General features: G+C 40.9%; 1 protein-coding gene across 1 annotated transcript in view; it reads right to left on the bottom strand.

Moving 5' to 3' along the window:
• Positions 1 to 26,075, bottom strand: part of map3k5 (mitogen-activated protein kinase kinase kinase 5) — a 62,361-nt gene that overhangs the window by 8,148 nt on the left and 28,138 nt on the right. Inside the window, exons 7-20 of the mRNA XM_076083689.1 lie at positions 18,630 to 18,800; positions 17,036 to 17,148; positions 15,719 to 15,878; positions 14,708 to 14,861; positions 14,440 to 14,547; positions 13,673 to 13,725; positions 11,722 to 11,817; positions 10,529 to 10,610; positions 9,237 to 9,370; positions 6,470 to 6,597; positions 5,813 to 5,949; positions 4,618 to 4,723; positions 2,637 to 2,794; positions 865 to 1,042 (exon numbers count right to left, since the gene is read on the bottom strand). Coding sequence (XP_075939804.1) covers positions 865 to 1,042; positions 2,637 to 2,794; positions 4,618 to 4,723; positions 5,813 to 5,949; positions 6,470 to 6,597; positions 9,237 to 9,370; positions 10,529 to 10,610; positions 11,722 to 11,817; positions 13,673 to 13,725; positions 14,440 to 14,547; positions 14,708 to 14,861; positions 15,719 to 15,878; positions 17,036 to 17,148; positions 18,630 to 18,800 — 1,778 coding nt within the window. The remainder of the gene's footprint in view (positions 1 to 864; positions 1,043 to 2,636; positions 2,795 to 4,617; positions 4,724 to 5,812; positions 5,950 to 6,469; positions 6,598 to 9,236; positions 9,371 to 10,528; positions 10,611 to 11,721; positions 11,818 to 13,672; positions 13,726 to 14,439; positions 14,548 to 14,707; positions 14,862 to 15,718; positions 15,879 to 17,035; positions 17,149 to 18,629; positions 18,801 to 26,075) is intronic.

Genomic DNA, 26,075 nt, shown 5'->3' with positions numbered 1-26,075 from the left:
TTTAACTGAGAACAAATTATTTCCATGTAAGACTGGCAGAATAACATTTCCAAGTACACAGAGAGCTTTTAATCTGTTTTGCTCTGGTGCCAGGGCACATGATAGCATCACTGCTGCGGGGTGGAAGCCCAACCCAACGCTTCTCAATCTTTTGATGGTCAGTTGCAGTGTTTATGAAAGGAAGCTGCCTTCTTTTAAAAAAAATGATTTTTAGTGTTTAATTAGCCAAGTCTGTTCAAGGAATAGTGCAACGTTTTAGGAAATAAAACAGTTTTTCTTCCAGAGAGTTTGATGAAAAGATCAATGCCACCCTCATGTCTTTTTGTTAAATATAAAGCTGGAGCCAGTACATGGTTAGCTTAGCTTAGCATAACAACTGGAGCCAGTGGAAACATCTTGCTTGACTATATCAAAAGGTTCAACACTACTGTTTCTTGGCCAGGAGGAGTGTCCGCCTGGAGTCTTGTCATCAGCGTGAAGATGTTTGGTGAAGTCACTGCTCCCGGCCAAGAAGTAGTCCCATAGCCCCTTTGTTTTTGTTATTTGTTTGGTTATTGTAGGCATTAAATAGATACGCTATATTGTCTTAATTAGAGGGCTTTAGAGATGCTAGCGATTGGATTTTGTTACCTTTGAATAGTGTGACTAGCTGTTTCCCCCTGTATCTTTATGCTGTAAATAGTCTCTTAGAACCAAATAAGCATGTTCCCAAAAATGTAAAACTACTCCTTTCACATTTTTCCTTCTCTCGTTTGTATTTGGCTTGTTCAACCTTTTATTGCTCCACTGATACTGAGAGAGGTTAAACTGCAGTTTATTTGTGTTTTCATCAACCCATGTGGACCTAAACGGAAGTGAGCCCACCTGTGAAGCTGCTCTTGCTCTTCTTCTTGCGGCTGGTGACGGTGAGGAACTCGTCGGTGAGCAGGTCGAGGGCGGTGGCACGGCGGTCCGGGTCTGGCTCGAAGCAGCGCAGGATGAAGGCTTTGGCCTCCAGCGACATGGAATCTGGGATCTCTGGGTGGATCTTAAACATGCCCACCTGCAGACAAAGGACACATGTCCAGTTCAGACAGATGTAAAGAAGTTCAAAATAAAAACAAAAACAAACTGAAAGCTCTGAAAAGCTCTCTAGGATGTCCTGCTCTTGGGGTAAAGTATTTGATTTAAGGAGACATCTTAAATGTGCAGCGAGTGTTTACCCAGTGAACTTTGAGACTGTGCTTCAGGACAACAAGAACCCTAGAAATTCCTGTTGTTGCTGTTGAGGAATGTTGATTTAAGACTAGCAGGGAGATGCCCCTCCCTTGATACATTCCACAAGGATGAGTGAAGAGTATATGAGGACTGTTTTACTATTTGGGACAACTCTACACACCATGCAAAGTCCACACACACAACACAAGATCTTTCTATAGATAAAGATGTGACTCTGATCCTTGTCCAGAGAATGTGATGTTATCTCAGCTTCTGCTTTAATGTTGTGTTGTTGTACTATGAGGTGTATTCAGCAGAGCAACACACCCCTCCTGTGTTCGACTTCACAGCCCTTTAATTAAATCACATCTTATGGAAAATGCCATGATTCACAGCTTTGACAGGAGTGCTATAATGCGTTCCAGACAACCACTTAAACATCTTTACTGTCGCTAATGGCCTCCACATGGCTGAGAACAATATTTCATTAGTCTGGAGCGCTTTACATTTCCATCCAGAGCAAATACACATGGGTAAACTGAGCAAGTAAAAGGTTTCAAACAAAGACAAGTGCACACAGAAACTGGAACAAAACCAAACATGCGGGAGCGTGTGATTGTTCCTCTTAATGAGCTACACGTGTTTGTTTGTGTTCAAACAAATGTTCGCACATAGACAATATTTGGGGTTTCTACTGAGCTGGATCACGTAACAGCACGCAGGTGGCAACACAATGCAAGTGCACAAAGGGCTGACTCACTGGTTTTTGTTTCCATATAAAGAGGAACTGAGAAGTGCAGACCCCAAACATGTTGGTTATTTCACTCGGTGATGTTTTTCTAATGAATTTTGCTCTCAGTGAGCATTCAGTAATTAATGAACGAAACACAGTGGGCTTTAAAGGGTTGGTAGGCTGGTAGAAGAAGACTTGCACAACAGTTCATCTGCTAGTAGCTTCCATGTACAGTAGGTTTGCATCATTTTCAATGCATCAGTCGAACAGTCAGTTTGAGGGCTGATAAAAGCTAATTGTCACAAATAGTGTCTTTAAGAAGGCAATAAAAACAGATACTTAAAGATACTGATGTACTGTTGGTGTAGGTCACATTTTAATGAAGATGGCATAGTGTCAAAAGGTAGTGTATTTTTCTAACAAGCAACATTTTTTACTTTCGTCTCTCCTTTAAATCACTGAAAATGTAATTTGATTACAGTCGTATTTAACCTGAACAAACTGGTGGTAAGCTTAAAGTTAACTTGATCTTAAAAAAAAGGTGGGATATACTATATAATATATGATGTTTATCAAGGGAGCAAGTATCAGCTTCATGGGCACCGTATGGAAGATGTCACTACAGAAACAGATGTTCAGCAGCCTTCTAAGATTAAACACAGCACCTGCTGGGATGATGGGGTTCGTTTTCGGCACCGTCTCTCACCTTGAACATTGCAGCCTGCGGCTCTCCCAGTTCATAGAAAGGTGGTTTCCCAGTTGCCATCTCTATGATGGTGCAGCCCAGAGACCAGATGTCCGCTGGCTTGCCATATCCTCGAGGACCCGTGTCAATGATTTCCGGAGCCATGTACTGCAGTGTGCCTGGACAAACAAGCAGAAATACATAGATATTCAGTCATGGTGTATATGCTGGGTGGGGTGTCAGAGCTTGAGCAGGGATGGCTAAAAAGACATTTTATAATTAGTTGCTTGATTTGGATCTGGATGTGTTGGTTTTATTAATTAATTGTTGTCACTTTCCGATCTCTCATGCTTCCCATTTTTGAGAAATATTTATTTACTTTCTTGCTGAGGCTCCGGTCGCTGAACCCGATAAGTCCCTGGAGTCTCTACTGGGTTCCTGGCAACTGCTCTTGGCTAAGAAGTAGTTCATAACCCTTTGTAAGAGGTGACGAATTGACGACTTCATTTCAGTCTCGGTACGGATTTTAAAAAGCTCTCTAAGCTAATAGCCTCCTGGCACCAGGTTGGTACCAGCTGGACAAAAAAAGAGAGTGATATTGATCTTTTCTTCTATCTCTCGGCAATCAAGCAAATAATCATATTACCCAAAATGTCAAAGTATTCCTTGAAACTGCAATCAGCCAGATTAGCTGTTTCCCCCATTTCCAGTCTCTCTATGCTAAGATAAAGCAACTGGCTGCAGCTTCGTAACGAGCAGACAAACTTCAGCGAGGAACAATCATCTCATTTAACTCTCAACAAGAAAGCAAATTAGTGTTGCTTCCAAAAACGTCGAACTACTGCTTTACGGTCGTGTTTAGGTGTCATCTGTTATGATTCTTATGATTTATATGATCCAATTCCGACCTTGCTGCTGCTTTTGATCAAATAACCGACAAATGGAACTAATAAATAAGTAAATAATTGAATAAATCACAGACTGTGACCTTTTCAGCAATGTGCAGGAAGAGCAAACTAATGTTGATTTCATGCATACGAGTCTACAAGTGTCAACAGCAGAAGCAAAAGTGTCTGCTTCTGGCGAAATACATACCCTTTGGCTCTTTGTTTGCATTTTAACATCTCCATGTATAAAACTAAAGATCAAATAGGCATTGCAGTTATCTGCTCAGGATCGTGTCTTGAATACATTTTCAAGGCCACAAAATGTTTCATACACAAAAGTGGTGAAGGTGACCTCAACAGCAAATGACAGACCCTGATGTAAGTGCCAAGAATAGCTTGCAGTAAATCTAATTATAAGTTGCCTCTGTCCTGAGGTGAAGACACAATTCTTGCAAATGACCAATCAAGTTACATGAGCTTTTAACCAGGGCTTATGGTCTATGAGCAACAGCAAAGAGCCTCTCTCTCTGTGTGTCATCAGTTAATCACAGCTCAGTCCAAAGTAGCATTTTCAGCTCCCCACTGAAAGGACTCTTTTGTTCTAATAATAGCCTGCTGGGCGATGTTTGCTGCTTTTAGGAGCTCGTGTACGGAGCTAAAAACAGGCGGGGACGCATTTATAGCCGACCTGGTTTATAAAAAGGAGTAGCCCAGTTTCCTGAAAGCGCTCCACCATTCAGGGTAAGTCCCTGTCTGTTCCAATCAGCTGCCAGATGCTCTTATCTAAGAGGTTAAACTGAGCCGCAATTGGCTGCCGTGGTGTCGACATCACACGGGCGCAAACCTGCCTGCAGACTTGTGCCAAAGTGAACAGCAACAGCCAGCTATTCTCAGTGATATCACTTACTGGTCAAAGAGCGGAGACCGGATTACCGCTCTGAAAGACAAGTATTAGCGGTGTGGGGTTACCTCACTGCTCAGCGTTATTCATGGCCACTACTGAGCAAACTTTATTTCCTTGTTGGTTCAAGGAAATGGGGATTTATTAGAGAACAGACATCTTAAGGCATTCTCCAGGGTTTGTGTGAGCAAGAAGTAATGGGGTCAGAGCGTACCTGTGAAAGTCTCAGTGCAGGGGTTGATCCCAGCCAACCTCTTGGATGTGCCAAAATCTGATATCTTCAGAACACCGCTGTAAGTGTTGATGAGAACATTGTCGCCCTGCGGATTGAAAAAGACATCCGTGAGAACAGATGCACCCATTCGCCTCCCTGAAATCCCATGATGCCATCGAGATTATGTGAGGTGCTGATTGCAAATCCTTGAAAAGTGACAAAGAGCAGGTTACAACGAACAGGCTGCGTGGGTGGAGGAGGCCGACATCCCAGCCAAAACAAAGAGATTAACATTTACGGGAAGCTAATGATGCTTATATGACCGTGTCGTCGAATCAGGTGGACGCATGGGGGAAGAGGCTGCTGACCTTAATGACTGTATGTGATGGAAGTGTTATCAGTGTTGGTTTGTCATAACTGAGATAAAACAGCGAGGGGGGGGGGGGGGGGGGGGGGGTTACATAAGTAAAATAGGGATGGCAGGATAACTGTTGTAGTTGAAGAGGTCGAAAGAAAATGCGAAAATGCTGCGAGCAGCTGGGACGCTCCTGGAATGCATTCACACCAAAGCAAATGTAGCGTTCCTAGACTGTCACAGGGAACGAGTTTACAGAGCACAAACAAACAGTGAAGGGTTTAACAAGTACACATTTTAAATCAGTTTACTTTCAACGTCATTAGGCCTTTTCAGACCAAACTGTTCTGGGGATTCCCTGAGAGGAACTGCCCACTGGGGAGCTCCCTTTACAACTTTATTTTTCTGTTTGCATTCGCTGAAGTGACACAAGTTCTCTGATGTTACTGCAGAGCCAAAACCTGTCAATCAAACAGTGTGGCATCTGGAGAGCACTGACATCTTTCCCTCTGGATTTCTTGTTGACAAAGCTCAGGTTTCTGTAGGTGGTGCACTATATTCTCCTTAACTAACTAACTAACTAACTAACTAACTAACTAACTAACCAACTAACTAACTGGTTCCTGAAAGAAGCCTCAACATGCAGCCTTGGTCACCATCCTCGCAAAATGTAAACAACTAATAATACATTTGAATGTGGCTTAAGCGCAACTATGTTTTTCTTAATTTTCTAAATGATTCCTTTGTGAAAATAAGCCTCCAAGAAGCCAAAGATGCAACAAAGATGATAAACTAATTATTACATTAATTGCACAATAGTGTCTTCTTCTGTTTGGTCACCTTGATGTCTCTGTGTGCTATCTGGTTGTCGTGCAGGTATTTGAGTCCCTCCAAGATCTGCCGCGTGTAGAAACCGATGGTGTGCTCGTTGTTTTTCAGAGGGCCCCATTTGGACCTCAGCAGTGCCGACAGACTCCCTTGGAGGCCACGGGACAAAGAGCAGCAATAATCAACACACCCATTCTGACCTGTGATCAGCACAACAGTTCTGATAAGTCCTCAATTCTTCTGTTAAATCACGTACAAACTCCACTTTCAATGCATTTATTTATGAAACAGTTTCAGTGATGAGTGTAAATGTTGTTCTTTTGGATAAAAAATGTTTCACAAGATGTTTCAGGTAATTCTTTGGTTGTTGCTCGACTTTTTTGGAACTGTGGAAATCTGTTCTCAGACAATTTAGTTCAGTGCAGATGTATTATTTTTGGTAAAATCTATCATTATTCAGGTAAGAATAGAGAATAAAAGAAAAACAAATAAAAGATAAGCAAGAACAGCCACTTGAAGAATTTCTTTAACATGATACTTGAGAATATGCAGCCTGATGAGCATCCTGTCCTTTCATTTCATGCTTTCAATAGTGTGCATCTCTTGCTTGAAACTATTCCATCTTTCAGTTCCTCTTTATAAGAACATAACAGAAACAGCAGGTCTCACCTCCAGGCACCTGCTCCATGAAGATCTTTATGAAGCCGTTCTCGCTGATGGACCCGAGGTACTGGACGATGTTCTTGTGCTTTAAGTGCTTGTGAAGAGAGATCTCCTCGTGGAGCGGCTGAGAGTACCTGTATTAAAAAAAACATTATGTTACAGTGTTGTGTTTGTGGTTGGAAAGGTAGTGAAGATGGTTCAATACTGTAGAGTTTACTGAACACTCAATAATAAACGGTATTCTTTTTCTATATTTTGTGCCTACAGATACAGATGTTAGCGGTTCTTTATCTCCCCTTTTGTGGGATTTTGGAGGTTTCCTGTTGGTTGAAGTTCAAAGGTCACAGATTTAGTTGAAGATGTATTAAAAAATCTGATTTCATTCAATAATTGTTCCACCCATTTTAGTGTATAGTGAAGTTACTGAAGTGACGTTATACCCCTCAAAATGAAAATGTAAAAAGTACTGAAATTACATGACTTTATTTAGATTACAAATTTTGATGATTAAGTATTTAACTTTAATAGCTAATAGAAAACAAAAATCTAAATGAAGTTATCAGCAACCAACAATTTATTTTCATGATCAATCAATAACTAGATACTTTCAAGGTTAAATCGAACGGCCTTGTTCCAAAGGTCCCTGGTGTTTTTTGTGCTTATACAATGACTGAAATGATAATTTAATGATCAAAATTGTTGCAGGTACATTTTTCTGTTGATCAACTGATTTATTCAGCACTAACCTAGATGAAAATGAATCCTTAACTATCTCAACCTGACAATGAATTGATTGATGGTCTTAGTGTGCATTACGCAGTAGAGAAAGAAGACTTATTGAGATGTCGTTGTCTCTGTGTCTTTTCCTTGAGGTGACAGGTAAACGGGATGGATAAAGCTCAGATGCCAAAAGCAAAAAGTATAAAGCAGAAAAACTGCGATCCTGATATCTAACCAGAACAAAAGGAATATCGGTACACTGAAAACATGCCTACCAGCAATTTCTTTTCACATTCTGCTCTCTGCATGAATCACACCCTCTCTCTCTCTCTCTCTCTCTCCCTCTCTCTCTGCCTGTCTTGAGATTTCAATCCACTTCTGAATTATTTACGAAATCCTCCACATTCTTTGCAGCAGAGCGCCCCGCTGACTTGCTGAAGTGATTAGTGGAACAAAGTGTGGCAGTGCAATCATCCAGTATGCGAGAGTTCGAGATGAGTATAGAGCTATGAGTAGACAGGCGCTTTAAGCAGAGACATTGGGAGGTTGCCTCCACAGCTCTGCACTAACCAGTCACTCAAGTGGATACCAGAACGCTGAAAGCCGTAAACCACCGGGGAACACTGCTGATCTGCGCGTCACACCCTCAGTCAGAGAAAAGCAGCACTTTTATTAATGATGCTTAACAGCAGAGCTGAAAAGAGGCATTGACAACTCAGACACCTGTTTAAATAAACGCTGTAATTTAATCTCTGCAGAGGATAATAAATAAAAGTATGTCCTGAGGGTGGCTTCAGATCTAAAGAGTTTGTCTTCAGGATGCTGATTAACCATTTCACCTTTAGCAGACAATACGAATTTTGACTGATTAATCAGATCAACATAATTAAAAAAAAAAGAGTTAAAAATATATATATTATTAAAAATTCTACATTCTTAAAAATGTAAAAAAGTTGCATAGTTAAAGAAGAATAGGCTATAAGGTGGACTCTTATATGAGAGACAACTCCCTCTCACTGAATATGAATCCTCCTGATGGACTGACGGGCAATCAGACGTGCTTCTCCGAGCTAGTCTGTTGACTGCGGGTTATAGTCAACAGACTAGCCCCATTCATGTCGACATATTGCAATTTCTGAATAAAAAGCAGTTTACAAACGGTCTGCTGACATGAAAAAAGGAACATTTGTTGTGTTGGTAATTTCTCTAATGGGTAACAAACAATTGCAAAGTGCATTTTAGTCTGTTAACAATTAATGTTCAGTTAAAAAGAGTTGGTGAGACAAACACTTCTAAATTAGCATCCTTCGTTTATCCTCTTCTGAACATGAATTCCATGTCAATCTGCTAATTAGATTAGGAAACAGCTTGTGTGCAAATATGGCATTTTGGTCTGTGGGTCACCAAAAATACTAGGATCCATCCTCTGGGGACCTTGAATATTTACAGATAACTTAAAGGTAACCTGGGTAGTTTAGAGGACTAGTAGCACCATGAAACAATGTTTCCAGGAGAGATTCCCCATGTTGTTTAGACTCGAGCATGTGGGTGACGCAATACATATTTCTGCCACTGGTTTCACATTATATAACCATCCGTAGCTGCCACGTGCTGTCAAACAGGAATATAAACAATTCAGAATTTGAAGAATTTATCTTATGAAGATAGGAACATGTTTGTTAAACACAATAGATAACTTGTCATGGACCAAAACACTGATTGAGGGAAAACTTTGACCTATTTGCGGTGTCAGATGAAGGATTACAGAGACAGTAAACATTCAAATTTGTCCTCAGGGGACCACGAATATCCTTGTAAAGTCTTACTAAAAGACTGACTGACTACTAGCGAGGCAAAAAAATTGTGCTTGTACCTGCAAGTAAATCACATGACTATACATACTTTACATGAGCGCGATTTCATTATGTCACTGGAATTTCACAGAGTCCTTACAAATGTTATTATTCTGTGGTAACAAGAGTGTGAAACCTTCAGAGAACAAATACAAGAGAACATGGAGACCTTTCCCAGAGAAATCCCTGGCCAGACTCACCTGCTGTCTCTCTCTGGTATTTCTTTGATGGCCAGTCGAACCTGGTTGCTGAGGTCTCGGCCCGCGTACACCACACCAAATGTGCCTTTTCCCAGAACCACCCTGTCTCCATGCTCATCGTACTCGTAGTCGTACTGTGGAGACAAAGGGCGACAAACATGCAACAGTCACTATAAAGACCGGATCATTTCTCATCACTGTGCCTGTAGGAGAGTTACCTTATCAGCTGTGTCCGACATCACTCACTATATAGTGAACTTTATAGCGAGTGAAGATTGTGTTAAAAAGACAGTTGATGTTAAGGCTAAAGACAAACCAACAGTGAATTGCAGCTCAGAGATGCTTATGTTGCATCAAACACAGATACAGAACGAGTTCCTGAGCGAAACCTGTTCGACATTTGATCTGTGCCAAGCCAGGTAGTCAAGAAAAGGGTGCGGCAGCGTTATGAGGTAATTAGCTGTTCTTTTCCAGAGGCAGGTGCCTGCTCTGTACTGTCAAAGCATACAAAGCACACAAGCAAGGTTACTGTTCATGTTCTCAGGGTCTGCAGCTGCAATCCAGTTATTATAATGCAAATTGTGATGAACTGAATTTAAAAAAAGCTAGATTCAAATCCTGAGTTCATACAAGCTAAAAACAGAATATTGTTAAGACATTATGTTATGAAAAGCGAGGGAAATACATTATTGAAATTCTTCCTTTCTTTGTCTTTTGATGGAAGCATGAAAAATAGCCGGTTAGCTGGCACTAAAAAGGAGCGTGCCCAAAGCTAATTAGCTGTCAAAGACGGTTTTGTGGTCAATTCATTTGTTCTTTCAGTCAGCCATTCAATTCTTTTTGATGGAAACACCACAATAACATCATATTTCCTGTGACATATAAAAAGTAGGCAAAGTGCACTGCAGAAGCACAACAGGATGTAAGAAAACAACGTACAAAAACAAACGGGTAAATCGTTTCATGGCACACATGCAGTGAAAAGTACTGTATAATTAGTGAAGGTTATGTATTTTTGCTGAAGCTTTGTTGTGTATGAGGCTTTACTGCCTCTTCATTTAAGGCTTTATTACATTAAATATATGGACAGAAAAAAGGAACTGTGGGCCAAAAATCATATTTGTTTGAAATATACCTCTGGCTCTAGTGCAGGTGCACCAGTAAGTAAACTATAGGAAGGACTTTTTTGATGCACTTTATGGCTACAAAAATATTTATATAAATATAATCAAAGTTTACAGGGCTACTATCTGAGCCAACATAGAAGTGAATCTAGTCTTCAGTCCTCTCACCTCTAAAGCGTCGCTGTCACAGTCTCCCTCCTCTGGACCTTTCCAGGCCTCCTCTGCTATGCTGTTGACCAGATCGCAGAATCTGCCAAAGAAAAGCTTCGTCAATGCAAAAGTAGAGATCATACTCAACATAGAAATAAACAGTGGAGTCTATGAGTATTTAGACACTGGATTCTAAATAAACGAGTAAATGAGTACTGATTTTGAGCTCTTTGACTGTGTGGTTGTAGGGACACCAGGTGAAAAGCTGGAGGATTCATAGTGTTCACGTTCTTGAACAACATTTCTCTGTTTATTGTAGAATTTGCACATGTTGTCTGACATTCAATGAGTACATATTGTGATTAAGTGGCAGTATTTACTGTTGCTGGTGGTCTCATCCACAAAGGGTTACAGTATGTTTGCATGCACACCTCCCACACAGATACATACATACGACCTCTGCCGCTCTCACTGAACACAAGCTGTTCAACGAGCACGTTGTCTCGTCACGCTGTCGCACACGGCAGGCCTGCTGGTGTTCTGTGATACACGTGTGCTCATGCATGCGCACATGCCAATCATGCACATGCACAATCCGACAGGATCTCTTCCTTTCTCCATCACCTATTTCTCCCCTCCTCCCTCTCCTCACCCCTCCCCCTTCCCACCGCCATTGCTTCTTCCTCAGAATTAAAAAGGAGTGTAGCATCACAACAACAGCCGGCATGACTCACTGTGAGAGTCACAAGTCTGAACACTCAGTGCTAGCGAGGAACACGATGGTGTCGAAATGAAACAAGGTGCGCTTGTGGCGACGCAGAGGCGCGATACTTCCCACCTGACTTTAGAGCTGACAGGAGCGCCTGAACTGCTGAGTTAAGAAGAGCTTAACTCACTGCAGTGGGTGGTCTATACATTGTTTTTTTTCTTCAGGAAATTCCTACTCATTGTGCCTTTAATAAATGCTTAATACGTTGTTGACAAATGTATTTTGGTCCTGATCCTCTGCGGTTATTTTCCTGAAGATAAGTAGCCATAGAGATTTTTCACAACCTGGCAACCCAAAGGTTGTTCTAATAAATGGCTTATAACTGATCTATAAAGCTTAACCATTAATAAAGCCATTCAATTATGACTGCATTACTAGAAAGGGCTACAGTGACATCTGACTTACAGTATATTTGAGCATTCAGCAGAGACGGAGAACAGACCTTTTACAGTGCATCTCTGTACAGAAGTAGATCTGGAAGTCCTCTGCATTGTGGAGCACGTAGAGGAAGGCACTGCGCTCGTCAAACTTGGAGATGCTGAGGAGAGACGGATCACAGTTAGTTCGACGACTATCCCATGAGAGCAGACATGACATGAATGAATGAAGCCTTTCACTGGACTTGTGACATCAGCCATAAAATCTCTGGCTATGAAATAAAAGATCGTTTGTCACTACATGTGGATGGCCACTCTATCAAAATATAAACCCCAGTACTTGTGACACATGCAGGATGTAATAACAATACAACGATAGACTCAGTAAATATGCAGTGTTATGAGTTTGAGAGTTTGTTTCTGGACAACATCTGGAACAAACACAAAACTTGTTTTGCAGATTGTCCAATAAAATGATGCAGAATTTCTGCACAAAAGATGGAGAGCTTCCATTCAACAGCTAAAAGGACACATGTATCCGCTCGTATGAGCCCGTGTTCCAATTTTTTGTACGCCTGCCAAGGCCAGAACTGCCTATTCGGACTACGAAGAGACTGCGTGTGCGTGTGTGTGGTCGTATTGCTGTGCACAGAGCTATTGTGTCCTGCTGACTGTCTGCAGGCTGAGTGGGCACAGAGAATGAGTCGTTCCCTAGCAACATGTGAGCAGAGCCCTCCACTGATCTGACGCTGAATTCCTTTGAGGACCGTGGAAAAGGAGACGCAGAGAGAGAGACATCATGAAAACTGTCCATGGTAGACTGTCTGTGTTATTAATGGAGCACTCAAATCTGCACTTTGCATGCATTTAATAAAATGCTTTTTATAACATTTTGTGCATGCTTAGATAACTCTGAACATACATGTTGGGCCCTAACCACGATCTTTATAGTTACAGTTAGCAACAGATCCAGATATTTGTTTGTATTTTATTTTTTCTATTGTTAAATCTAGCATTCAACACTTATTTTAATTTGGTATATTATATATACTGATACAGATATATATTTATATCTTGGAACAATGTTAGTTCTATATTCAAACATTATAGACATTAGTTTCACATTAAAGGGCCAGTATGTAGCATTTCAGGGGATCCATTAGCAGAAATGGAATATGATATTTAATTATGTTTATTATTATTAGTCTATAATCAGCTAAAACTAAGAACTAACTAAACACTGGCTCTAGAGAGAGCCTTTAGCGTTACTACGTTACCTGCAGCTCTCTGACATGCTAGTGAAACTGCGGTAATGTGAGCCACAGAGTGCAAAACCGTGGTACAGCCATCCACCATCTGACTTCTGTTGCTCCTAAAGTATTGTTGTTTCAGTAAGGATGGCCTCTGGCCCAGGTTTTGCACCCATGCGCTCACGTTACCGCAGTCTTGGGAAGAGAGGAGTGAGCGGAGGGGTGTTCAGTCGGTTGCAATCTGCAACCTCACCACTAGATGCAACCAAATTCCAGACACTGTCCCTTTAATGAAAACATTACTCGAGTTGGACTTTAGTTGGAATATTTGTAGCCATGTTGTTGATCCCCCACTTTGGTCCAGACTAACATATCTCAACAACTATTCGTTGTATTGTCAGAACATTTAAACATTTGGTACAGACATTCATGGTTCCCAGAGGATTCATTGCAATAACTTTGGTGATCCCTTAATTTAAAAAAAGATATTTTTGCAATTGATACATGCCAATGTTGACACACTTGAGCGATGAGAAAACACAACACAAACACAATGGCGGTATAGGTTTAAAATAATCGTGAAATCCCTCTCAACAGCAGGAATTACTCAATACATTTGTCTGGTAACTTTTGGATACGGAGTGGAGCCAAACACTTTTCCTCCAACCTAAATTTAAACCGATCCCCCTCTGGAGACAGGCGCGAGGTCGTTGTCACATCACTCAGCTGTGATATCAGTGTGTCATTAAAGGCAGCAGACACTGACCTGACACCTCGTACTGATGTGGCGCTGAAGTTCCACTCGTGGATCCCCTTTTGCTTTAGGAGAGATCAAAACAAATAACATCAGCTCCTGTGAGAGGTTATATCAATCAATACGCCGACTGAACGTAACAGATTGATTTCAGCATGAGAATAGTATCATTATCTAAAATATGTTGATTGACCTTAGAGTAATACAATAGACATTAGCATTTTATTATTACATTGGCTACAGCACATGCATAAAATGAAAACATGAAGTCAGTGTAGTTGATGTAGCAGGTTGAACAGGATCAATTTATGATGAGCAACCACTTTTATTTACGTGCTGCCTTGTAGGTAAGCAATAATGTACTACAATAAATCAATCACTAAGCAGACGCAAAGGTCTTCATGATAACAAACAAGAGCCCATTATCGCAGTGATAACAAAACAGAAAAACTAACATCATCCTCCATCTGTTATCTTCTGTTGGCAAACGTGATTAGTATCTTTGATTAACTTATTAATTAGTTTAAGCAATTATATGATGCATCAGTATTGTTTCTGTTACTTTCAGCATGATACAGAGCATGTATGTGGTGAAGCAATGCATGCCAGCCAATCAGAAACAAGCATTTTCTGTGGGCGGTATGATAATAATTAAACTTTCAAAGTAGTCAGAGTTAACTGATAGCCTTTTATATCTGCTTTCATGTATATTTGCCCCCAAAAAATTGCAAAAATTTGACTGTCAGAGTTGCTGGATGATATAAATGTTGAACACCCACCTTGTCATCAGGAGCAACATGCCAGATAGACACCGTATTGTCATCCACGTCTTTGTTTATGGACAAATACGAAGGCTGGTACACTTTAGTGGGTTCTAATATCAACACCTGGAAAAGAGATAGACATGTTGTACGATTCCCTTTATTTAACCAATTAAAGTTTGCTGAGCATGCATAGTCTTTTGTTGTTTGTGTTTGCTTGCTTTAATATGCATATTAAACCTGAGACACACTTTGTGAGAGCTGCATTTGAGCTAAAGTCACCTACAGGAAATCGGACAGAGGAGACGTCTTTCTTGGTGGCCTCCACCAGAAAGTCCATCCAGAAGTCCACCAGCTCCTGCTTGGGGGCCGGCTGCTCCACGCCAGGTTTCTTAAACTGTTGGTAGATCAAGATGGTCTCCACCAGTGAGCACAGATACCTGAAACCAACCAGAGAGAGAGAATAAAAGAAAAAACAATGAATGAGCCCAGAAAAATATGGAACCAAATGTCAGAGTCACACAAAACTTAACTGACGTCCCATTTATCATCAGGAAAACATCTGCAAAGAAAATAACTTACTGGCAGATAACTTGCATTTGTATTATATTGTTTTTAAACCCATGAGCATAGATCAAGAAGGATCACAGAAACAAACAATACCATATGATGAGTTTCCATGCTGGGACTCATTTCTCTTTATGACATTAATGTCAACTTAAAGACTTTTCACAGCACAGACACAAACAAAGAACAGCAGGCTCTTAAGCACTGCAAAAAAAAGGAGCTGCAGACTGTTTACTGTACTCCTCCACTCCTCCACATGTTGTACAACTGATACAGTCACATAAAAATGTTGAAGGATTAAAGGTTGATTTTGGACTTTATTTTTCCCATTTTGCCATGAATGCACACCAAGACCTCCACACTGGCAGGTTAGGTTAAAGTTTTTTTTTGTTTAAAGTTAATAAAAAGGTGCTGGCCATGGCTAACTAAGAAGAAGCCGTTTTTCATAGTAGTAATCTTGTCAAGCTGCCTGTTCCAAGCTGTGTTTTCTGTTGATTTGCGTTGTAATACATTTTAAACTCTTCACAAACACACCAGGCTGATATATTCATCAAAATCCATGTAAAGCTTGCACGATGGCCACAGATGCCACTGTGGTTTCAAGGGAAAGCTGAGCTACACAGTTTCCGATCACGTTGACACTAGCGCCGTCGACGATGGATGCGGATGTCTAAAATGTGTTTTTTTTCGGCATGCTAATCTGTGAGCGGCTTATCCGCCGCGTTCTCACCAGATGGGGGCTCTGAGTTTGAAGAGTTTCTCTGAGGCCTGGATGACCCTGGTGTTGTCGCAGGCCAGGATGCTGGCGCCCAGGAAGAAGCCCACGTCCCAGTAGGTCTGCAGCTTGTCCAGGCTGCCTTTTTTCCCCAACAGGCTGCTCAGCTTCACTCCTGGAAAACAGGAAAGAGTATTTAATACAATAGGGAGATCATTTTTGCACTCCCCTTGAAAAAGGACAAGACAGCTGAGGGGAGACTGTAAGAAAGTGCTCAAAACATGTTTATTGTATATGTTTATATATAATTGTAGTAATGGTTTTGGTTTCTGCTGCTACACTTCCTGCTGCAGTAACCAGCCATTTGGAGAGGCAGGTGGGGGTCACGGGGATTAGTGTAGGGGGAGAGCAGGGTCCAGAGGGACTCAGGGTGGGGCTAATTTAGGGAGCTGCAGGCTGATTCCCAGGACTACTTGCTCCGTTTCCCACATTCCTGTGCTCCTCCGAGTCTCAGATTCCAGAGCAGACCCATGGGATTGGGAACAAGGGCTCAACAGGAAGAAAGCCACTATACGTATGATCTAAACTTTCTTCATCAAAGCAGCAATAATCAATATTGTTTATAATACACTGGATCAAATGACTAAGTGTAATAGGACAGAGGTTGCAGGTAGTGATGCACGCAGAGTATTATCATCAAACTCTGCAGTTCCCCTCAGTTCTGTGGAGCTTTATAGAGTCTTTCAGTTCATTGTTCACTCTAACAGCTCTCATAGCACAGTGTTCAGCTGCAGCAGACAGATCTTTCAGCTCTAAAACACAATTCTATGCTACCTATCCCAGCAACAAACTACACAGTTTATGGAACATAGTTGATCTGGTAGCTACTTAATAGCCACGCATTTACCCCCTTAGTTGTTGGAGACCAAATCAAAGCAATATTGAATACTGGACATTTGTCAGGCAGACAGAAACACAGCTACAAATGTATGCTAATGTGTCTGCCGAATATGCATACGAAAATAGCAACGGGTCAGCTAACACAGGCAGCAGCAGGCAGCCTGTTTCAGTTGGGTTGATGAGAGTGTCGAGACTGAGCCGTAACGGTGAAGTTGCGATCCTTAAAACGCAAAACTATGAGCTGAAAGACATTAAAACACTCCGTAGAGTGATAACAAAATATTTTTTGCCTGTATAAAAATATTCACAAGTGCAGCTTTAACCTGCAGATACAAATCATAAAATAGAAACTTTCCTCAGCTAATTTTCTACCTTTTTCAAATATCTGCTGTTGCAGAGCAAAGAGAGATATCCAATGTCGCATCCACTCACCCACTTTGCGAAGTTCAAAAGATGTGTCAAACTGGTGTCCGGCTGCCAGGAGTAGAACAGCATAGTTGATCCCAGAGTGTAGTGTTGGCTCCGACTCAAAGCCCTTTTTAAACCTGATCGCAGAATAAAAGAAATGACTTCAATATATAATAATAAATGCGTCATTCCAAACCCTTGCACGTCGGAGATAACGGATGGCTTCATTGGGCTCCCCGGCCTCCTGAGACACTCCAAGTTACAAAAACAATCACAACCATATTGAGTTGGGACCACAGAACAGCAAACCGCCACTGAGAGAACCCTCGGAATTCTCATTTGTTTAATGAGCAATCTGTTGTGCTGAGGGAAGGGGTGTGAATGCCATTAGGAGCCTCTGCCAATTTGTGACATGGAACTGAGAAAAATAGCCAGATGGGAGCTCGATAACGCAGGCAGCTTCTTCAATCGACTGAGAGCAATTGCCAGATAAAGGCAACCAGCATCCTCCTTTTAATATTTCTGCTCTGTTATTAACTTCCGTCGTATATCATATCCTCAAAATGACTGACAAATGAACAACATACTCACAAGATAGTACCAAGTAACACCTTGATTTGAATCAGAACAGCCTTCCCGGATTCAACAAGGTGCTGGAAACCCTCCACATACATCTCACTCTCTGCTGACTCATTAGCAACAAGCACATCCTGCAAGTTCACAGCGCTCATTCTGTGAACATCCAGCGTCATTATCACAAGGTCTGAACAAGGTTTAGATCTGGACTGAACTTAAAATCACTCTCCAAAAAACACAGGACATTAGCACCTTTAAAGGACTTCTATACAGACAGTAAATGTATGAACAACTTGCTCGATTGACTGACGCATCTAATATGAGCATTCATTTTAATGATAGAATCTAAAAAAAGAAATGATAAGAAAATGTATTCCCTTTATAGAAGCTTGATGTATTGATCATTATCTTTCAACACTTCTCAGTGTAATACCTACATTGATCTTTGAAGCAACAGTGTTTGTATGTTGACATCTTCTGTTACCCGACGATGTTCTTCCTTTTTAAGAAATCAATAAGAGCTGCACTGTCGTCAGTATTGTGGAGCGGTGCATTAGCAAGAAAAACCTTCAAACGAGGCATCCACTTTTAGTGAAAAGGGATTAAGGCTGTTAGAAAAGGGAAACGTTGCACCCGTACTATTTATTCCAGACACAAGATCTTCCAAATGAGGCTTGATTGGCAGTAGGAGCCACGGAAATATTACCATATCACCATTTCCTCTTGGAGCCCGTACTGCGGACGCAAGGCAGACCTTTTAACACCATATGACTTTAATCATAGCTATCTTTGTCAGCGTAACTCTTAAATGCTCTTGGTTTTTCTTCTTGGTGTCTCTCCTGACTTGACAAAGGGTTTTACCTTCATGATAACAGCTATCATAGTCTGTTATTCACAGCACCATTCACAGTAAACTCTCAATCCTGTGGTGCGACGATCCAGTGAGACATCTATCATGCGTCTTGCCCTTCGAAACATTTCTGCTAGCAATATAATATATGTGACTCAGCGTCCGGAGGAGCCCCCTGACATCCTCTCTCACCATTGTATGCCGCTGTCTCTGCTCGGTGTGTCAGTGAAGTGGGACTCCAGGAACATGTCCTTGTAGATCCGTCCCACCAGGCAGTAGATGTCCGAGGCTACCTGCTCCTCGCCCTCCACCAGCGGCAGCATTATGTCCAGAGCCTTCTGTCTGTCGCCCGGCAGGTTCCTCCTACACTCACAAACACACAACATGCAAAGTCAGGGAGGATGTAAACGGAGTGTGTAGCAATGAAGCAAAAAACACTTGGGTGTCAGGACATCTTAACCTCTGCTACATCAATTGAAGCCATTCCTTTTTTTATTTTTTATATTTCTCTTGCAAGTCCTTCAAATTTATGGAAGTTCACTGGTAAATGGTGGATTACTCTCAGTATTTAAAAGGTGACATTAGTTGTATTTACACCATATAAATATGACAATAGGCTAATTTTCTAAAGATCATCAATTACATTTCAAAGGGCTGGTTTAAACACTTCACCATTTAACATTGCTTTCTATTTTTGGGTTAGGACATATAAGCACTTTCCACAAATCATGAAGGGAGTAACAGGTGGCACGCCTTCCCCCATTTAGAGCACAAACGTCAACCAATACTACTCCCAAACACTTAATATACGAGTACATCCCTATTTGGCATAATTTGCTCATGACCCAAATTTAGATTTAGTCTTATGCATTCAAGAATTCTTCTTTCCGACACCAGAATACGGGGACAGGATACCTTAAAAGAGTTCTCCTCTGATTCAGCATTTCACTCCTATATCAAGTTAAAAAAAAGGTTTCAAATCGATGCAACAGAACCAGAGATGTTGTCTTTTTATTCCGCACATTCTTCTTCCTTGTCAAAACCTGGCTCCTACATTACCCACAATGCAACTGCCTACAGGAGGTTTAGGGGGCTAATGTAGCCTCAAGCCGCTAGCTTCAAGGAGAGATGAGTAAACTCACTTCTTTCTCAGTCCACACCCCCCAGAGTTGTTTCATTTTCTAACTTGTAGTGTTCAGCCCGGACCGACACTAGAATCAAATATCAGATTCCATGAAGCCACAACAGGCTTTATACAAATTTAGGCAATATGACTCCACAAGACCCGTGAACACACTTTCATGTGTAAAATCAGGGGGTTTCTTTTTGAAGAAAATAAAATATAACATACAAAATCACAGAGATAAAGCATTAAAATACTGCATGATGGCATAAAGAATACAATTTGTATAACATAATTACGTGTAGGCCTATACAGTGTATATAGTGCACAAGACCCTTTGAACAATCAAATCAATCAAAATTAGCAATAGCAGCAGGGCGTATGTGTGTGCGTGGAGTACGTGTGAGCACATAATTATGTATGTGTGTGTTTGTAGCTAGAGAAGAGTTGCACAACCATTGTTGTAGGGAAGTGACACCCGGCACAGAGGCGGCCATTCAGAGCCCGACTTAAATTACAGAGGTCACTGGGTTCACTCACAGAATCTCCACTTGTATTTAGTACTGTGAGCCTCCAGTGGATCATTCAGGTGCGGATGGTTCTGTTATAACTAACCTGAAATAATGGAGGCTCTACAATGAAAAACCAATCTAAAAAATGAACTGCAAGCTCTCGAGGTGTTCATTAATTGAAATACATGAATGTTTTGTTTCCATGAAAGCTTTTATATTTCCTGTTCTGATCCCTCAGTGTGCAGGAAAGATGTGATTAATGCTTCTGCAGTATTAGAAAAAACAAAACAGAGCTGGGAGTGTAGCATGAGCAACAGGGTTGGACAATAAACAAAACCAATACATCAAATTAATTGTTATTGTTAAATTTGATTGACTCACAATCTATTTATTTTCTCTCTCGCCATTTTCAATAAATAAAATGGGCTGACTCACCCAGCTGTCAGTTTATGAGGTACACCTAACTAAGTGAATTACAAGATGCAATAAATCTCACCTGAATGAAGGCTATAATGTTCAGTTTTGTTGAAACGACGTTGATTCAACTTTATGGTCCTTTTGGAGGCTGTTTTTTGGTCTTAGCGCCCATTGACTCGTACTGCGCTAGACTCTGAGGTGTTTATAATGTTCCTCATTTATATATCAACGAGGGTCCAATCAATGGCTTCGAACAACATGTTCAATCTACCAAACAGCACACCGTACCGTCCAGACACTTTAACTGGACTGTAATGAATGAAAGACATTTAGAAGGGAGCAAATACAAGACAGGGAATATCGTAATGGATATATATCGGGGAGTCACAATGGATTAGTAGTCTACTAATAAAACTAAAACACAACTAAATCTGGACACAGCTAAAACCTGGTCCAAGCACTTGTCAGAACTCCAAGAACCAGGAAACCATGAGGCCGAGACTATCGTTGATCTGAGCAAAACAGGTGTTTAAATAAGTGACTTGAGGCTGAGGTTGAGAGGCTTTCCTGCAGTGGACCACAATGGCTGTGAAGTCCGTGTCCGAGTCAAAACTCAAGCCTGAAATATTACCCTGAAAACGACAGCTAAACTAACTAGAGTGTAATCAACAGAACATGTCACATTACTGGACCTGCTATTTAAATCACAGGGGAACTCTGTATTGCAGCGCAGAGGCACCACAGCAATGAGATGAGCCGCTATGCATCAATCCTTGATGGCCATGATATATTAATCGGTTAGGATAAGGAGAGCATTACTTAAGATGATTACCACATTTGTACATGCTTGTCTTCATACTTGTTTTATTATATAACACGTAGGGTATTTATATCAACTAAGGTCCCTTATATCTTCAGGAATATCCTCATTATTATGTTAATTTAAGCAGCAAAGTGCTTCACAATCTCTATTCCGTGAGGGCAAATTTTTGTTCTCGGGGGATGAAATTTCGACAAAGGCTTTGTTCTCGAGTTAATGAACGTGTCAAAACACAGACTTCAGAAAGAAATGCGTGGCGTTGCGAGGACGAAGTCTCACACACACAGGCACCAACGTGTGATGCAAACAAAACGTGGCTCCTCTCCAGAGCGTGAAAGCTAAATAAAACATATGAGCTGACAGCTATTGCCATGGAGACCGTCCAGAGGGGAAGAGCGCTCGGGGAGACGAGACCCCCGCTCTCTCTCCTAATGCATGGAGCTATTTCTCCCTTTCTTCTCCCCAGAGTGCTGACTGGTATTTGGATGGAGCAGATTCTTCCCTCGCTGCTGTCAGGAGCCCGGCAGCGCTCACACGCCCCGGGGCCGCCCTGCTGCAGACATGAGGCTGAAGCCAATTAGTCCACACGCACACATACTTCAACCTGAGAGATTCAATTAGAGGCAGAGCACCAACTTAAGACCGCTCATCACGCGTTTGTTAAGGCGCACTATTGATAATCTCAGGGCTCGGTGAGGGCTGCACGCTGCTGGGTCGGGACTGGGAACTGATGATTTATAAAAGTCCACTTGAAGCGGAAAATGTCTTCTGGTTCGGAACTCAAAAGAGAACGATTTTTCTATCCCATCACTCTATTGTGCAGTCTCTTACAACGTACCATTAACTTATGACAGGAGCGGCTTTTTGAAGACTGCTGTGACACATCAGTCATTTTGTATTCAATCCTTAGACTATGGTGACGTAATCTACAGGTCCGCCTCCAAAACAATCTTCTCAATAAACTGGATGTCATGTACCATTCTGTCACCGGTGCTCCTTTCAACACTCATCACTGCAGCCTGTGCTCTCTAGTCAACTGGCCATCACTCCATAGATGCAGATTAATCCACTGGTATCAGTTATCTGTAAAACTGTCATTGGTAGAACCCCCACCTGTCGCCGCTCTCTACTCATCTTCAACAGTAACCACAATTTACGCTCTAGCAATTTCATAAACATAGTCATTCCACGAGTCTGCACCGCCTTCGGCCGTTTCTCGTTCCAGTTTGCTGCTGCAAGCGACTGGAAGTTGCAAAAGAAGCTAAAACTCCACACCCTCATTCCGTTACCCTCCTCCAATAACTCATTACAAACAATAGTCTGTGATCACTGCAACTGTTTCTGAGTTTGCTTCACCAGGAACACCGTTTGTCTTTTATATATATGTTACACATTATGATGTTGTTATTTTTGTACGATTGAAATGTTTCCATGTTTCATCGTTTATTATGACGTGCTTCCTGTTGCTGCCTTTTTGGCCAAGTCGTCATTTAAAATGAGAACTGGTTATTAATTGACTTATCTGGTTATATAAAGATAAAATTAAAATCCTCAATATCATTATTTCACCGGTTAAATGTCAAAAATTACACACTTTTTAAGATGGAAAAGGGGAACACTAAACTGCCCACTAGAAGAGGGCAACATGGATAAAAAAAATCTTAAATAATGCCACACGTTTTTTTACTATGGCAACGGAGGTTATAATAAGGGCATCTAAGTGGGTCAGAGGCAGAGAAAAGATAGGACAGCGCTTACAATATTTCAATATATTTTTCCCTACTAATATAAATAAGTGCTTATTCTGGAAAACCAATGGAGAAACTGAACAAAACAACCAAATGGAATTGTCTGTTTGTCTAATAAAGGATATATAGTAGTTTACTATGGCATACATGATATGAAAACATCTTTAGAAATCTTTTATTGCTAAGAGGAATTAATATCACCCCAAGGTATATTGTCATATTGCCTTCTCAGACCCAGAATATGGAAGCAATAATATTGCATGCATTTCTGTGGATTCCAAAAGATATAATGCATTCATTTAGATTTTATCCTGACAACTAGTATTAATTATAAATAATTTTTAAAAGTATTACAGTGCATCAAAAAAAAACATCAAACTAATCAAATCATAGGTGGGCAAAATTAAGATTGTTAAAAAAAAAAAATCATCAGAACACATTGCACAACAATCGCATGTCAGCGCTATTGTAGTTATAGTGCCTAATCGTACTGTAATGAATAGGTAAGCTGGCACAGTAGAGACCTCCCACAGCTGTTTGTCTCGACTCATCGCGTCCTGTTCTCAACTAAACTGAGGGAGTGTCTTCTGTCATTAACACTTATCACATGAATCTGTCTGACAATCACTGGAGCGCGTAAACACAGTATCACATCCTGGTAATCTGCCAGACAGTAAGAGCGAAAACACATCTCGGCGCCCTGCAGAAGCATTTTCCAATTGCTGCCAAATTAAAGAACAGCATGCGTTATTGCCGTTTGAGGCCGTCGCACCACGAAAACCGCAGGAAGTTTACAAGAAAGGCAGCTGGTGAGAAACAGGCAGTCAAAACCTCCCTGTGTACATCTGTCTTTTTCCTGAGCAAAGTAGCAGCACACATGCTACTAATAATATCACTGAATTTGTTGCTGCTTGTAACTTCAACATTTTTTTTTTTTTTATATTTAACTGGAGCTTTGAGGAAAATTCTCTCACCACTGCTGCTTATGAAACCCTCTCAAAAACAAACGTATAAACCCAAGATTAACTGGTTGGTTGATAAATGTATATGTAGGCAATAGACCATGCGCTGTCTTGATACTTGGAAATAACAGGACCAGGCGGAGATGAAGAAGAAGTTTTCTGACATCTCATAGTGTATCATTGTGTTAGGAGTACATACAAATGGGACTACAAGATGGATTGTGTTCAAATCTTAATCCACAATCAGAGATTCACTGAATGCAATTTTCTTGGCCGATTCCTACTTTTTTCGAAGTCTGACCTCACGATTTGGATTATTATGCATGACGATTTTCTTTCGAAGAACTATTGTTTATCGAAAGGGTCCAGACCAACTTCATTCACCGCCGTCCCGAAAAATAATGTCAACCGTCCTGATGTCAGTGTACACCGTCAAAAATTATAAATGCTTTTACTTCGTTATTGCCATGTAAAGTGGTTATTTGTTTAAAAACACACAATTCACATGATTATGAATTACTTTGTTGTGTTTTTTATCAAATACTTGCTTTGGTTAAAAACAAAACAAAAACATGGCATTAGCTTTTTAGAGCTACTTATGTGTTAGGAACTAAACACCTCATAATTCCCTTTCTTATATCTATTTCATATTGCTGTGAAAACATTGAAAGCACATTTTAAACCTAAGCCAATTAAAAGTGCTTTACAAATACATCAGAAAACATAAAAAATTGTATTAACTCATTAGAAACCATTTAAAAAGACATTAAAAAAAAGATAAATATATTACATAGGTAAAGATTTTAGCTGAACGCTTAAGGGTCGGTCAAAGGCGCCAACATATTTTGAACTAGATCTAAAAGGCAATCAGTGTTGAAGTCTTACATCTTTGTTTGGTACAGTTCGGTACAGCAAAGTAGTAGTTGAACTCATGGTCAGGGCAGTTTCAGCAAGAGCTATTTGTTGGAAAGTTTTCTTTCTGTGGTAACCTGCAGTTTAATGTACCCTGTGTACAAATGAAGCGCTAGCACAAGTTCAGACAGGAAGACTATCCCTGCACGCTCATGCTCGTATGCTTTTCTCTCATACTGCTCCCTAACTAGCAGCACATTCTCTATTCCGGCTGTCACTGGCAGAGTCATAGACTCCATCAGCTGTTCAACAGCTGGCCGTTCCCGGCTAATAGCGCAGAGTCACACCCTCTTCGTTAGCCTATCAGCTTGCCGCTGTCTCCTCTTAAATGTGCCGCATCCCCGCCTCCAGCTTCCTGCTGCTGTTTCATGCGACCCTCCTCCTCCCCAGCACCATCCATCTTCACAGATGCAGTACTCCATCAGCAGCTCCAGCAGAACCTCCAGCCACCACCACCAGTGTCTGGACTCCTCAATCACAACGCGATCACAAATCTCCTTGTCGAGTTCAAGCGCCAAACAATTTCCGCGTAACTCTTGAGCGACTCATCTGTCATAACAAATGTTAACTACTAATCATTTACTTGTCTCTCCTGATTGAAATATAGAACGGAGGTTCTAACTGTGGACCGATCTTTGTTTAAAGGTGTGTCTGTGCTGTTTCAACTGACCAACCAGAAAGCATTTTCCATGACTATGACAAATAATTGAATCAAGTCTATTTAACTTAATTTACTCCTACAAGGACAATTGTCAGCAGCAGCTTGCCACTCTGGTCAACATATAATACACAAAGCCAAAGCAATCAAAGGCTTTAAGCTTAAAAACAATGTGAAATTCTGGTAATAAACACATTAATAAATACATATACACAACATCTAAAAATACAAAGTAACTAGGCTGTGCAAAAGCATAAAAATGACTGTGAAGAACTGAGAAGATGGACAGAAGAGCTTAGGGATGTCCTAAAGACGGCAGTGAGAATTCCCTCACTTATACGTGTTGATGTCACCCGAGTACGCTCATCAAAAAGTCTCTTTTTTTTAGCTTTATTGTCAATAAGTCACACTACAACGTTCACATGTCAAGAGACACAAAATCAAAGCACTTCCACCCAAACCAAAATATCCCCAATAAATAAATAA

Source organism: Anarhichas minor, unplaced genomic scaffold, assembly GCF_050575085.1.
Source record: "Anarhichas minor isolate MPS153535 unplaced genomic scaffold, ASM5057508v1 ptg000136l, whole genome shotgun sequence".
Taxonomy (NCBI): domain Eukaryota; kingdom Metazoa; phylum Chordata; class Actinopteri; order Perciformes; family Anarhichadidae; genus Anarhichas; species Anarhichas minor.
This window is presented reverse-complemented; position numbering and strand designations above follow the sequence as displayed.